Genomic DNA, 13,938 nt, shown 5'->3' on the forward strand with positions numbered 1-13,938 from the left:
CGACGGCGCGTACGACACCGAATGGAGTCGGACCCCGTCCCGCGGCGGCTCGTGTCGGCGGACCCCGCCCACCCGCTCCGCTCCGCTCCGCTCACCCTGCGCGCGCCCCCGGCCCTTTGTGCGGCGCGGACGACGCGACGCGCGGGCGCCCACATGCGTCACGTGCGAGCTTCTGTTTACAAGCGGCCGAGGGGGCGTGGCCGACAGACCCGGGGCGGGATCGTTTGAAGCCGCGTTCGACGGCGGTCGAAAAGAAAAATAATAATAATAATAATAATAATAATAATAATAAAAAGAACAACCTCCGAGGGTCGAAGCGCGGCCTTCGGGGTAGATCCGCTCCGACCCGAGTTCGGATGACGGGTGGCAGGTCTGACGTCGCAGCAACGTGGCGAGGCATAGTTCTCGTTGCGTGGATTTGCGGTTGAAAACACGCCCGCGCCTCGAGCTCAACGACCGTGTAGTTTTGCTTTGTTTTAATCTTAACTTAACGTGCGTTTTGTAGCTTGTGGAATTCGCGAGCTTAGCAAATACACACATTCACCGCGGCCGGCCGTATTTTCCCGAACATAGGCGATGGAACACACTTAGTTCGGAAGCGGGGACTTCCGACTCGGGATCGCCGATTTCCGAGATCTGATGGAACGCAGCATCGGTCGCCGTCTGTCCTAACCACAGAACACAATAACAACGCCGCGAGTGTGTTCTCCGTGTCCGATCTAATTGATTGTTTGAAAATAATAATAATAATAACACAACGAACACGTCCTCCAAATGTCATCTAATCGTGTAATGTCGTGTATGGATATAGCGACTGGAACCCTTGAAAAGTTTATTGACGTAATCGCACGCAATGAGCATAAACATGTGCACGTGGCCCACCCGCCAGACTTTTAAAGTGCAACATTTCGATTAAATCCTTTTTCTCTGCTCTGCTTTCTAATGTTTTCTGCCATAAACCTCTGGAGCTCCGAATACATTTAGAGATCCAAATACAATTCACAATTGAAAATCCCTTTAAGTTTGTTAATTATATTGATCGGTCAGTTTGTATTGGACTACTAGTAGTATTTGACATTATTTTATATATATCTTTTCGGTGTATGTGGTAAGTGAAAAAAATATATATCCAACTCACATATGGTCACATACTGTATGAGGTCCAACATTGCCCTCTACAGACCTTTGTGGGTTTTTTTAAAGCTAGGCAATTATACTGTACATGCGTGATAATATATTTTATTGATCTATGTAGGGCAGATCTGGTGTGTATTTTATGGAAATACCATTAATGATCAAACCTTTTGTGAGTTATTATTATTTGTTGTTGTTGTTGTTGTTGTTGTTTTGTTTTAACTGTTGTTGTTTTAAAAGTTTTTTCCCCCCCAAGAAGTTCTTGGGATTCAAGAACTCATTGGCATCCTGGGATTTGGGCTACATTAATTGGTATAATGTAATAAATATACATTTAATGTACTTACATTCATCTAATTTATCTAATAATATATCTAATAACTATCATAACTGCAAAATGTTTACAATGGAAAGAAGAGTTGGATAGGCATTAACAAATCGTAGCTCAATTAATTTGACTACACTTTTGTGTTGATCGTGAATCTCAAGTTAAGGAGATAGTAACCAGATAATAGCTAACTAAATATCTTCTATGGAACATATCTGTATAAAATAAAATGACTGAATTGCATTATTTTATTTCATTCCCATCAACATTACCATTGGTACATCAGTTCAATTACAACAATTTAGGCATTGATCATCAGTTTTTGACAACTGAAAGATTGTGAATCTGGGTTTCATTGCAAGACAATTTAATTTCACTTCAATTTTAATTTCACTTTATGGGGGAAGAAGCAAGGCTCAGTGGAACACTGGGGCTGTATTATTTTATTGTGATGAAATATAATTTTTTTTGATGTAGGGAAACGGTACATTTTCAACTGAAGTACAAATCAGCACTGAGTGACTCAAAGAACTCTTGGAATTTAGTCATTTGATGCAAAAGGGTCCTAGCAAAACAGAAAAATACGGACATTCAATGGCGTGGATTTCAGTTAGTCGGTTAATCAACTAGTTACTTCAAACCCCAACTGGCTACACTTCCATTCAGAATGTCATACAGTTCCAACTCCTTTTCATTTAACGTCAAATGGTGAGATGTATACTGTGCACAAAATGTTGGTACTATTACCTACCCTTTCTACAAAAACACTAGACCAGATTAAAGTGAAATTAATGATCAGTGTATTAAATTGTATCCACCTAAAACAGCCCTCATTTTATTGTCTGGCATGGTTGTCTAAAGTGTAAGTAAATAAACAATGGTTCCAAATTATTTTCCTTCTATTTAATAATATTTTTGCAATATTGTTTTGCCTTTTGAAAAATGCTTAGCTCTTCTTAAAATTTCTTAAACAAGGTTAAAGTAAAAGCACACTTCCATTCATTTAAAGGGACACTTTCAAATGCTGCAATTTTGCCAACAGAATGCTGACATTGCCAACAGGATGCAAAATGTAATATTTCTTGCATTTAGGATGCCTTCTTTCTGACCAATGCTGCCACCCTACCTAGGGAATTCTCCATCCTGCCTCCCAACGAGGGATGCCACTCATTGGTTGGTCGCAGATTTCTCAAAAAGAACCTTCAGCTGATCCTTAGTAGTTGGCTCCTTCTGCTGCATCAGGTCGGTGTGGCCCTTGGTCACCCCCCATCCGTCAGGTACGGACAAGGAGGCGCAGAATGGACGACCAGACGCGGGCATCAGCTTCTCCCAGTAGTCACGACGCGCCCTGAAGATAGGGGAAGATCTTAATTTGCTAATAACCCAAGGGCAAATGAGGGAGTAGGTCAGAACGGTCGTTTCCTGTACCTGGCTCGGACCCACGGCTTCGTGTGCATGTCCAGGCAACTTCCCCAAGTGCCGTGCTTCTCCGAGGCGGCGGGCAGGAAGCCCCTCTCGGCCGATAGCTCCTCAGCCAGGGCTCGCGTGTGGTAAGGCTCAAATCCACAGCATCCTCCAATGTAGCGGATGCCAGCATTGTAGGCTTCTCGGGCGTATCTCTGCATGTCCCACCTCGTCAGAATCCTGGGCTCCAGACCTCCAAAAGACACAAGGCATGCACGCTATATGAAATAGACAGTGATATTTTCAGTAATGCATTTCAAATTCAACACCGAGGAACGACTTCTTACAGAAAGGGAACTCCGGAAGGTCAATGAAGCCTTGTTTGTTGCAGTCTGGGGTGTGGTAGGCGAGTGGCTGGACCATGAAGTGAGCCTGAAGTCCAGCCTCCTCCACGCCCTCCTTCATCATTTTCACAGTTTTCACAGCGGTCATGGGGTCAAAATGGCAGTTCACCCCCACAATCTGAGCTCCTACGAGCAGACGATAACAATCCATTGTGATCGATCCTCGATTCCTAAGCAAGCTCTTCTATTCAACTTCAAAACATTTGAGTGGAATAAGTCAAAATCTGCATCTGCAAGTAAAACTCTGCGAAATCAATGCATAGGAACTTGAGAGACAAGGTAATTATTCTACCAGCTTTGACCAGTCGGACAGCACAGTCCCCGGGGCTGACACCATTCAGGTCTCCCTCCGGTCCAATGCAAAGGGTGGTGGCAACAGGTTTCCCTGTGGTCTTCAAAACCTGGACCGCCCACTCTGCTTCCTCCACATGCTCAAAATACTGACAGAAAGAAATAAAAGCTCATGAGCCCCCTAAAGATCATTACCTAGCGATAACCGCACGTGTTGCCCGTGCTTTACCTCTGCGATCAGAAAGTCCACGTTCTTCTGGACAAAGACGTCGACCTGCTTCGTGAAGATGGCCTTGACCTCATTCTCGCTCTTGCAGCTCAGGTAGGAAGGAGTCTGGGAGACTCCTCCAGCCACCAGAGCGTCTCCCTCGTTGGCCACCTCTCTGGCCAGATCGCACGCCGCTTCGTTGATTTGCCTTCCCTACAGTACAAAGCATCCCTTACACTGGCGTGCACAGAGCCTTTCAGGAAACAGGGGCGAAAACCCGCGTGTGGGCACTTTTCGGGAGATGAATAAATGTTGATTATTTTGAACACCAGAAACACAATTTCCTGCCATCTACAGCCTTCAAATAGGGGTTTGAAGCATGTAGAGGATTTAATCATCTTATGGGAGGTTTTAATCTGAGACCTGAGATCATGATTTCCGGTTTTTGGATTTTCTGCGTACACTGTTTTCTCTGTTGTCCTGGCACTCTTGAGGGAATGTTTCACTATTTTCTATATTGTAGGGGCACTCTAGAGCGCATGTTATACTGTTTTTTCTATAAGAATGGCACTCTGGAGGGCACTTTATGATGTTTTCAGCAGGCACTTTACACTGTTTTCTCTACTTTAAGGAGCACTCTAGAGGGCACTTCCATGGAGGGTTTTTTTTTATGATCAAAGGGGCGTAGAAAAAACGTGGTCGCCCACCTGTATATGCCACTGATCCCTCATTGGCTATGATTATTAAAACACATGAAGGTCGCTGAGGGTAATAACAAATTGCTGTCCAACTAAAGAAGTACGAATCTACTTTTAAAACCTGTCTGTTCGCTTGATTAATTATGCAGCTGTGTTTGATCATGAAATATGAGCCACAAAATATGAATGTGTGCTATCTTGCACCAAAACAACTTACTGTGAAGCTCTGGACGTTGCCTCTGTTCTCCAGTTTATCGTCGCTGGCGTAGAATGTAAAAGTTTGAATAACATTCGCTCCAGCTCTGAGGAACTCCCGGTGCAGCTGCCGGACTGAAACAAAATGTTCAGACATTTTTTGATAAATCAATACCTGGAATTCATGAGAGTAAGTAGGGCTGCTTAAATGGAAAATAAATGAAATGATAAACGGTTCAACCATATGTTATCCACCTGGTGATTCTGTGAGTCTATCTAGTAAATGTGTTTTATGGTAAGAAGTAGCTCACATTGGTTTCTCTGGTTCTCTCTTCAGCAGCTGCTCTTACAAACTTAGCACAGTAATGGATGGATGCATACAACCAGAGATGTAGCGCAAATGGTTAATATAGTTAACAATGTGAGTAGGACAATTCATCTATTTTTTACAATCCATGTATTAATAGAGATGTAGACCATTTCCAGATTGCTCAGCAACCAGGCAACACCATCTTGAGATCCAGAGATCGTATATCATACTGTAGTTGGATGTCATCAAATAAAGGGATTTTTTTAATACTGTCAAGTTATTTAATAGGATATTCATTTGCACATCGTATGTTTGATTGTCCAGAGCTCATCTGTTTGGTATTAATCTGATCTTTGAATGGCATATGCATTAAAAATGCTGCCAGATGAAACCAATATATCATCTATATATCATATATCATCATCCTCATAGATAATTATGGATTGCTCTACCATTTCAAAACAAACCATGCATTAACACAAACAGAAATGTAGTAGTTACTCCCCTATTTGGCTCAATCTATCCTATTTTTAATCTGGGTGTTTTTTGGGCTAAAAGTATCTGAAACACGATAACAACAGTACACAGAGACATGGCTGAGGTCTCGTTAGAACTGGGACGTTTCAGGCATCTTGTCTTTCAGGTCTGACTGTTATCAATGTGCATGTGGAGCAGAAATGAGTGAAAAACTGTCGTAAAGTTTCCGGAGACGGCCGCTTTGTGACATCATCATCAAAAGTTATCTAAGTCCAAGCTTCCTCTCTTGTAACTCATTCACATCCAGCCACTTGCGATTGTCACACCTAGACAGAAAACTTAAGCTGATGCTGCGTTTAAAGGAAACTCGGAAAACTGTCACTCTTGCTGCGTTTTACAAAACCCGGAAAACTATAAAAGGTCGCAGAAGGTGTCTTCGCACTGCAGTAAGTTCTAGAAACCTTTGAAGGAACCAAACCTTTCCTTTGTGTCCATATTGAGGAATGATCGTAATTGTTAATACACCGTCACCTGAATGATACAAACGTCACATTAAAGTGCAGATCTATTTACACAGACAACATGGTAAGTTAGAACAATGACAAGGTTTGGTTTAGAAGCAAACATAGCTGGTTGTTTTAAATAAATTTCATGTACACACAGCTTCCTACAGCTAAATGCGGGCTTAAAATTATAAATAGTGAAATAAATAATGTCCAATAAATGCAATTCATCTATTTAACTGAGTTAGATTGTTAGTACAATAAGTTTGATAAAATGCAAATTGAAAGTAACATGTATTTATTTTGTTTGTGAAATAACATGTATTTATTGTGTTTGTTATATTAAATAATTGCAACGTTTATGCAAAATGTAAAACGTAACTAACACGACTAAAATGGCACCACTGTATTGTTGCCTGCAGCTATATGTATTGTTATTATTATTATATTAATCATTATAATTATAGTGATGATAATGATGATGATGATGATGATTATTATTATTATTATTATTATTACTACGCACATTTTGAGTATTTTTAGAGGTTATTGTGCTAAATCACCGGGTGTCATGACATTTCATTGCATATATGTATGACCGTATGTATATGTATGTGACAAATATCCCCTTGAATTATTATTATTATTATTATTATTATTATTATTATTATTATACTAATATAATTTATTTGTATAGCACTGTAAGTGGCTTTATATCAAAAGAAAGCATAAAACACGCAAAAATAACACAAAATTATACTCAATTTCACCTGAGTATAATGCAGTTAGCATGGTCACTCCTCCTTTCTCCTGAATTATTTGTCTTGGCAATTCTCAAATAATACCGCCATAGCGCTGAGTTACTTCTACGAAGTGCCTTTGTGATGATGTGAGTGTGCGTGCGTGCACCTGCTTCGGGATGCTCCGCAGCAGCCTCGGGGGTCCAGGGCCCTGCCTGCACGTAGCCCCTCTTCTCCAGAGCGAACACATAGCCTCCGTCCCCGATCACCACCTCACCTGCATCCAGGCGCTGCAGAATGCTCTACAGGGGGGGACAAAACACAACAGACATCAAATGCAGTACTTGCATTTCGCACAGCTGGCATGTCTTTTAAGCGTTCTACTTCAATTAATAATGAGAATTTATCATTTGTGATCTGCAGTCACCGAAGATAAATCATAATGCAACTATGAAAATCTGCACGACTGCATGATGCATGTAGTTATATCTCCAAGAACCGTGTGCATGTATCTTCTTTTCTTTGTCCTTTACCTTCTTTTCTCCTGCTGCTGCCATGCTTTTCCAGTGCTGCTGAGTGTAGCGTCCGTGTCTAGAGTTTGCAAACTATTTTATACAGGAAGAGAACAGCGAGCGGGGTGTGGCGCTGTCTGTCTCACGCACATCAACGCCCCTTTCTTGCGTAATATTTTTTTCTTTTCTTATGCAGACTTTTCTTTGTGATTGGGGTGAGGTGAGGTGAGGTGTGGTGTGCAGGAGCCTGTGGTCATGCATGCGGTCTCAACCCTCCTCCAAAGTCTGCATAACACCATTCACTGTAGAGCTATTGTTTTATTTGTTTATTGCTTTTTCTGTACCTATTTAATGTTGAACTGTTGTGTTCTTTTATGCGTTGATCTTGTTGTTATAGTCCTATATATGCTGCATGACAGGCAATGGCTTTTCCTCAGTTGTGCATTGTCATTGAGGTTAAATGCATTAGGCCTATACCTATACTACTTATTTTACAGCAATTTGGCTGCACGAATGGAAAATGTTGTATTTGGGTTTTCAGGAAAAAAAATTCGCTGAGCCTGCACCTTTTCTATTTTATAAGCAGCCAAAATAGGTAGGGACCATAGCCAACTTTGTTAAATTTGGCTATTGGGTATAGTCACATTGAATCGCTGTTGCAATAGTTGGTTCAGGTTCACCCAAGCAGAAATAAAGCACTAAACTTAAAGCAAAAAACAGCAATGATCAAATCAATGTCTAAAATATATATATTCTTCTTATCTTTGCACGGATGTATCAGTTATCAATTAAACGTCTGAGACGGGCGCATTTTAGGCTTGTCGCTCACCGATGCTAACATGAGCCACCCTGTGTAGTGCCTGGATGTCTTTACTCTAATCCCGCAAAGTAAGAAGGAACGCCGCAACTAACGCAGGGTTAGATCTGAACAGAATGCCTTCATTTATAAAAAGACCAAAGAGATAAAATATCAATCGAACAGCCCCGCCAATGTCAACCAGGTAAGACGGTACGCAGACACACACACACACACACACACACACACACACACACACACACACACACATACACACACACACACACACACACACACACACACACACACACACACACACACACATACTGTATATATATCTGCTTGACATTATTACCATTGGCTATTGTAGTATAAAATATAGATGTTTTGTTACATCAACACACTGTCCTAAGCTTTCAAATATGTCTTTGTTATGCAGTTGCAGGTGTGTATTAGATAGCAGCATGGAGAGCTGTTATGTAACTAACATGTTTTATATTCAATATAACAGATCTCCCTTCTTTCAAGTTTTACCTTTAACAACTACAGTTTGTTGTTAGGCTTAGAGTACTCCTTTCATAAATCAAACACAATATCCACAGTCTTCTATAGAATACCTCTCAATGTACCTGAAACATGAATCTGACTGAACTAAACCCTCCTTTCCCTCTCTTGCTGTGGATTTTTAGAAATGGGGAGGAGACCACTCAAATTAAAAGCAGATCAGTTGCAGTCATGTGAAAGCAGAAATTCCACCGAGGCCAAACCCCCGGGGGAAGTGGAAAAAACAATAAAAGCTAATTAAATGTTCAAGTATAACATCCAGTAAGACAGAGCACTGATAATTGTAAAACAACTCTAGTACTGCCTGTTTCTCGAGAAGATTTAGCTGACTGTGACATACAGTTGGTTTTATTGTAGGTCTCTTTGGACAAAATCACCTGATCAATACCATAATGTAATTTAATGTAATTAATAAGCAAAAAAAAAAAAAAGAAACTAAATAATAAATAATATATGTAATTATAAATAAATACACACATACAAAAAAGGTTAACAAATAAAAGCATACATAAAGACATAAAAATATAAATACATATATAATATGCAAAGGTTTTCAAGTCAAGGAATGTGATTAAATATTTTGATCTTTGATCTTTTGAAGATCTGCTAAAATCAAAGTATTTTTTAAATTTAATTTTCTATTTAAATGTAAATAAAATTGATTCAGATACTTAATGTAATATCCAGCTTGTATAGTCTAGTCTTATGTGACAGTGAATTGCCGGCTGGACATATGATGTATGATCATTTTCAATGTGGTTTAATATTCCGCCTCTTCACCACAAGTCCTGCCAGTCTCTGACCGGCAGCGGAGTGTAGAGGAGACCAGACAGGGGCGCCACTGGAATGGTGGGCTTCTTTTTGAGAGGGCACTTTCAAAACGTAAGGGATAAACTGTTAGCTATCTTTGTATAGGACAGAACAGGTTTCCTGTGCCATAAGGAAATTATGTGATTTTCCACAGTGAGCTCCATATTCATGTCGTTCCAGGATACATTTTTGCTTTACTTGTCATTTGAAGTTAACACAAGCGGCATCATGTTTAAAAGCTGCAGCCTTGAAACGAATTAAAACTTAGTGCCTTACATTTTAGTATTACATCATTTTAATATTCGTATTTTTAGCATCGCAGAGGGCAACCCAGTGTGTGTGGCTGTTTGCCTCTGTGAACAAAGAGGGGCACAAAGTAGCAACAGCAAGTCTGGCAAAAATGTTTTAAATGAAAATAAATCATGCCAACTTAGCAAAAAAAAAAAAGGGGTTATAGATCTAAGTTCTCTAGGGGAGGGAAAAAGGGTTTCACATAACCATCTCTGTTATACAGTTGGGTTTTTTGATGGGTTTATTGGTGACTATTTTTCATCCAAAACACGACATTTTCTAGCCTTAAGACAGACAGACGGACAGACAGACAGACAGACAGACAGACAGACAGACAGACAGACAGATAGATAGATAGATACTATAGATAGATAGATAGATTGCGTGGTCGATGAGGTTAACCTGTTTGCTACAGGAAACCAACTGAGTATTAATGATATTTATTCTGCAGAATAAATGGGATTTCGCTGTTGCCTTCAGTAACACCTGAGAACTGTTTTAACAAAGAAAAACATCATCACTATCGGTGCCGGGAAAGGGTGAGTGTTTACAGAACTGGTCCTTTTATGAGCTAGAAAAACAGATAACGACTCAAACAGTTGTGCCATTTGTGGGCAGGAATGTAAGATCTCCTGACGCAGAGGAGCCGAAAGTAATCACCAAACAAAACATATATTCCTTAGCATTTAGGCATCACTTGGTTATGAAGTTATATCATTCATGAACATTGATCTGCATTTTCTCTCACACTCCCTCCTGTTGTTCCCAGTGGATCATTACAAAAGAAAAATGCAATAATGCTAAGATTTCATATAAATGAGGCAAAATGATCAGAAGAATTACATAAATTGAATATAATATAATTATACTGCAGATATCCCAATCAACTCTATATCGTTGAAATCAACTGGGAAACACACATCTAATAAAAACTCATAACAAAAGATATAAAAGATAAAAATAAAAAACATTCCAGACAGAATACTAGGACATCTTCACCTCAAATTGGCCAATACTCTCTTCCCATATTTAACGAGAGAAGAGTAAAAGACCAATAAGGGTTTATCTACACTATGCTATGACAACACACTATGTAAAAACCCAAGTTGAATTGAGGGAAAAAATCCTGTGTGAAGTCTAACTAAACAAACAAAAAACAAAAAAATCATGAACCAGATTGCGGAATAAATGGACATAGAGAGATTCCACAAATACATAATACTATGCAGATTACGCAATAGTTATCACTTAATAATGAGAACAACAAAATTTATTGCGTGAACATAATGACTAACACATCGTATAAGTAAGGATAAACATAATTTGACAAACATCTTCAGATCTTAGCATCTCAATGTCTCAACATCTCCGTCATCATCATAAGGTGGTTTCCAATCATCCACTGGTATGGAGACAATTGTCCCGCCATCATATCGCACACATCGCATCACATCACATCGCAATCATCTTGCAAAGGATAGGTAATACGCACGCTAGACAGCAGCATAGCATCAAACACATTATCACCACAGGTGCCAACGCTTCAATGAGTGTAGAAATCCATGGCCCCAGTGCATCTCTTAGCCCAGCAAATGCACGAGTGTCCAGTGTAGTCAACATTTAACCATTGGTGGACTATGTTAGTGACAGAGTGTTAATTTCTCACTTGGGGCTCTTCTTCTGGATACGATGTGAGTGAGGGTGGGGGAGTAGCCCTGCTGTGGAAATGTGTTCCAGGGTTGGCTGATCAACAGGACGATGGAGATGGTGATGAAAAAGATTATCACACAGACGTGACCAATCTTTTCCTGTTAGGATCGTGATGTCAGTTCACGTCTCTTGATGTCTCATGATTCTCCGTTGTTGTCGTTTTTTCGGTCCTTTGGAAGGTTGGGGACTTTCTTGCAATGAGATGCGTGTACCCACGTTGGTCGATCTGCCACCTTAACTGCTGCTGCAGTGGTGGGGAGGATCTAGAAAGGTCACAGGAATCTGGCAGAGTTCCAGCTTTTCCTCCGGAAGTCATGGCTCACCACCGAGTCACCTGGTCAGAGGTCGTGTACTGGTCCTTCAAGTGGGCCGTGAAGGGTTGCTTTGACCTGGACATATAGACTTAAACACTTGGGTGAGAGACACACATCATGACAACATTGTTTGGTATAGGTCCACGATTGTAAAGGTGGGATACGTGGAATAATTCTGTGATTCACAAACAGTTATGTTGAATAGCCAACTACAGTCTCAGTACCAAAATAAATGCATGCGCCCTAGTGTAACAACAAAATAATATTATCACAATGTCTTATATGTAGGGATAATGTTCATAGAATATTGATTAGACTACAAAATAACCGTCAGTGTGTAAATCATGCAGGGTTTTCAAATTTTCTGAGAATCCATTTCTTGAATGTTGCCTGAAAATAATCCCGTCTACACAATCCATTAATTAAGTAAAATTTAAAAGTGATAAATACTATCTGGACAATCTGATCACTACTGACTTACATGATATAATTCATATGTGGCTTTAGTCAACAGAAGACAGACCTGATCGCATTGGTCTACAGGTCAGCACTTCATGCGGGGACAGTTCGGTCACACCATGTGATCGTCCTTGCATTCCCATCATTATTATGGCAGGCATGAAACTCAATCGAGCTTATCTTCACTAGGGTTTCATTAAGAAAAACATATCAGTTATCATTAAACAATATTTTAACCATGACAAGGCGTCAGCTTGATAAGTAATGAGGTGTTTGAAAGGAGCACTTTGAATAGACAGTGGCGGTTCCTGCATTGTTCTGAGCACAATCGTAATGTTTACTTAATTCCCAAACTATCCCTCCTGTTTGAGAAATGGTACTTTCCATATGTCAAACATATGTACCATACAAACCCTCCTAATAGTTGTACTTGTAGTTAATTTTTTTGGGGCGGGTCAAAGCCCCATCGGCTATCGCTGCCAAACAGTCATGTGAATCTCCATAAGAGGGAAGAAGAGAAGTTGGAGTAGGAGTGGTGCACCACCTTAAAGTGACATGAGCGAAGTGAAAGTTGCACATGTGACAAGTAATCTCTTGAACTTGAACTTGAACATGTTGATGATGGAGAGTTGCCGCCGGAGAGAAATGAACCAATTTGCCCCGTAGCAAGATAAAGCCTACAGCATGTAATCAACCCAATAACCAAGTCACCAAGTTCCTGAGCATGTATGCAACAAGATGTAATTCATCTCCATAAGAGTGCAACAACACAGCTAACATAAAGCCATCTCCCTTATCCACAGTTAATGTAATCCAGCAAACCAACATGTAGCAGTTGCAAAAGCTTGTTTGAAAGCAACAAAATGTTCTACCTCCTCAGGCATCCAATGAACTCAACATCTAATGATGATAAGCCCTTCCCATGAGCAATTGGTAATAATGGCTGGGCAAGCGTTGCCTCATTCCACGATCCAAGAACAACAACCACAACAGCCACAAAAAGGCCATGCCAGGGTGCGACCCTGAGGAGAAAAGAAAAAAGAAATAAAACAAATGTCATAACTCAAATAATGAACTTTCTTTTGGGCCGGCTGGAGTTATAATGGGGGGGGGGCGACGACTATGTGACCATCTTGTTCTAAGTATTTTAGGAAGTCCTGTGTATCCACGACACAAGCAGATCAATAAAACATCAACATTTGGATTAATGTGTTGCCATTAAAAAAACTCAAAATCAGCTAAAAATAAATTTCCATAATGCGGCAGACATAACATTACCGGAGGCTCAACATAACTTAAATAATAAGTTAAGCAACTACAGCGGGTAAGAACAAAATGTGATTCACACACCAAAACATTTTTTAATTTACTGTTTAATACAATATTCTGTATTTGTTGATATTATTTTTACTTACACCTTTAAAGGTCCAATTAATAACTGCAAACAATAAGCCTGAGATCTCAGCAGTTAATTAGGTAACAGAAGACTGACTGCCGTTGACCAGTAACATTTGATCAACTATCCATTATATCATGGTCAATTTGCATTACCTAACTTCAAATAAATCACATTAATTATGTGTTAAGAAGCTTTGAGCTGCTAGTCTTACCCTTTGGCCAGGGAGTATTCAACTATAAGTCACATCATTCTGCAGTCTGTTAGAGAAATTGATAGGTTTTTTGGCATTTCCAATCAAGTTAACCACTTTACTTAAAAAAAATTAAATAAGATAAAATATATGACAATAACATAGCCAGGGGTTAAATTGAGACCATCTAAAACCTAGAAG

General features: G+C 39.9%; 1 protein-coding gene across 1 annotated transcript; it reads right to left on the reverse strand.

The window, feature by feature from the left end:
- Window positions 1-1,890: 1,890 nt before the first annotated feature.
- LOC307242893 (betaine--homocysteine S-methyltransferase 1-like) lies at window positions 1,891-7,304 on the reverse strand. The gene is made up of 8 exons (XM_080017511.1): window positions 7,226-7,304; window positions 6,862-6,994; window positions 4,685-4,797; window positions 3,791-3,982; window positions 3,563-3,710; window positions 3,214-3,396; window positions 2,891-3,119; window positions 1,891-2,810 (listed from the first exon to the last, which is right to left on the reverse strand). The coding sequence occupies exons 1-8, from the start codon at window positions 7,247-7,249 to the stop codon at window positions 2,630-2,632; spliced, it is 1,203 nt and encodes a 400-aa protein (XP_079873637.1). The 5' UTR covers window positions 7,250-7,304; the 3' UTR covers window positions 1,891-2,629.
- Window positions 7,305-13,938: the final 6,634 nt, after the last annotated feature.

This window comes from Zeus faber (genome assembly GCF_960531495.2).
Source record: "Zeus faber genome assembly, chromosome: 17".
Taxonomy (NCBI): domain Eukaryota; kingdom Metazoa; phylum Chordata; class Actinopteri; order Zeiformes; family Zeidae; genus Zeus; species Zeus faber.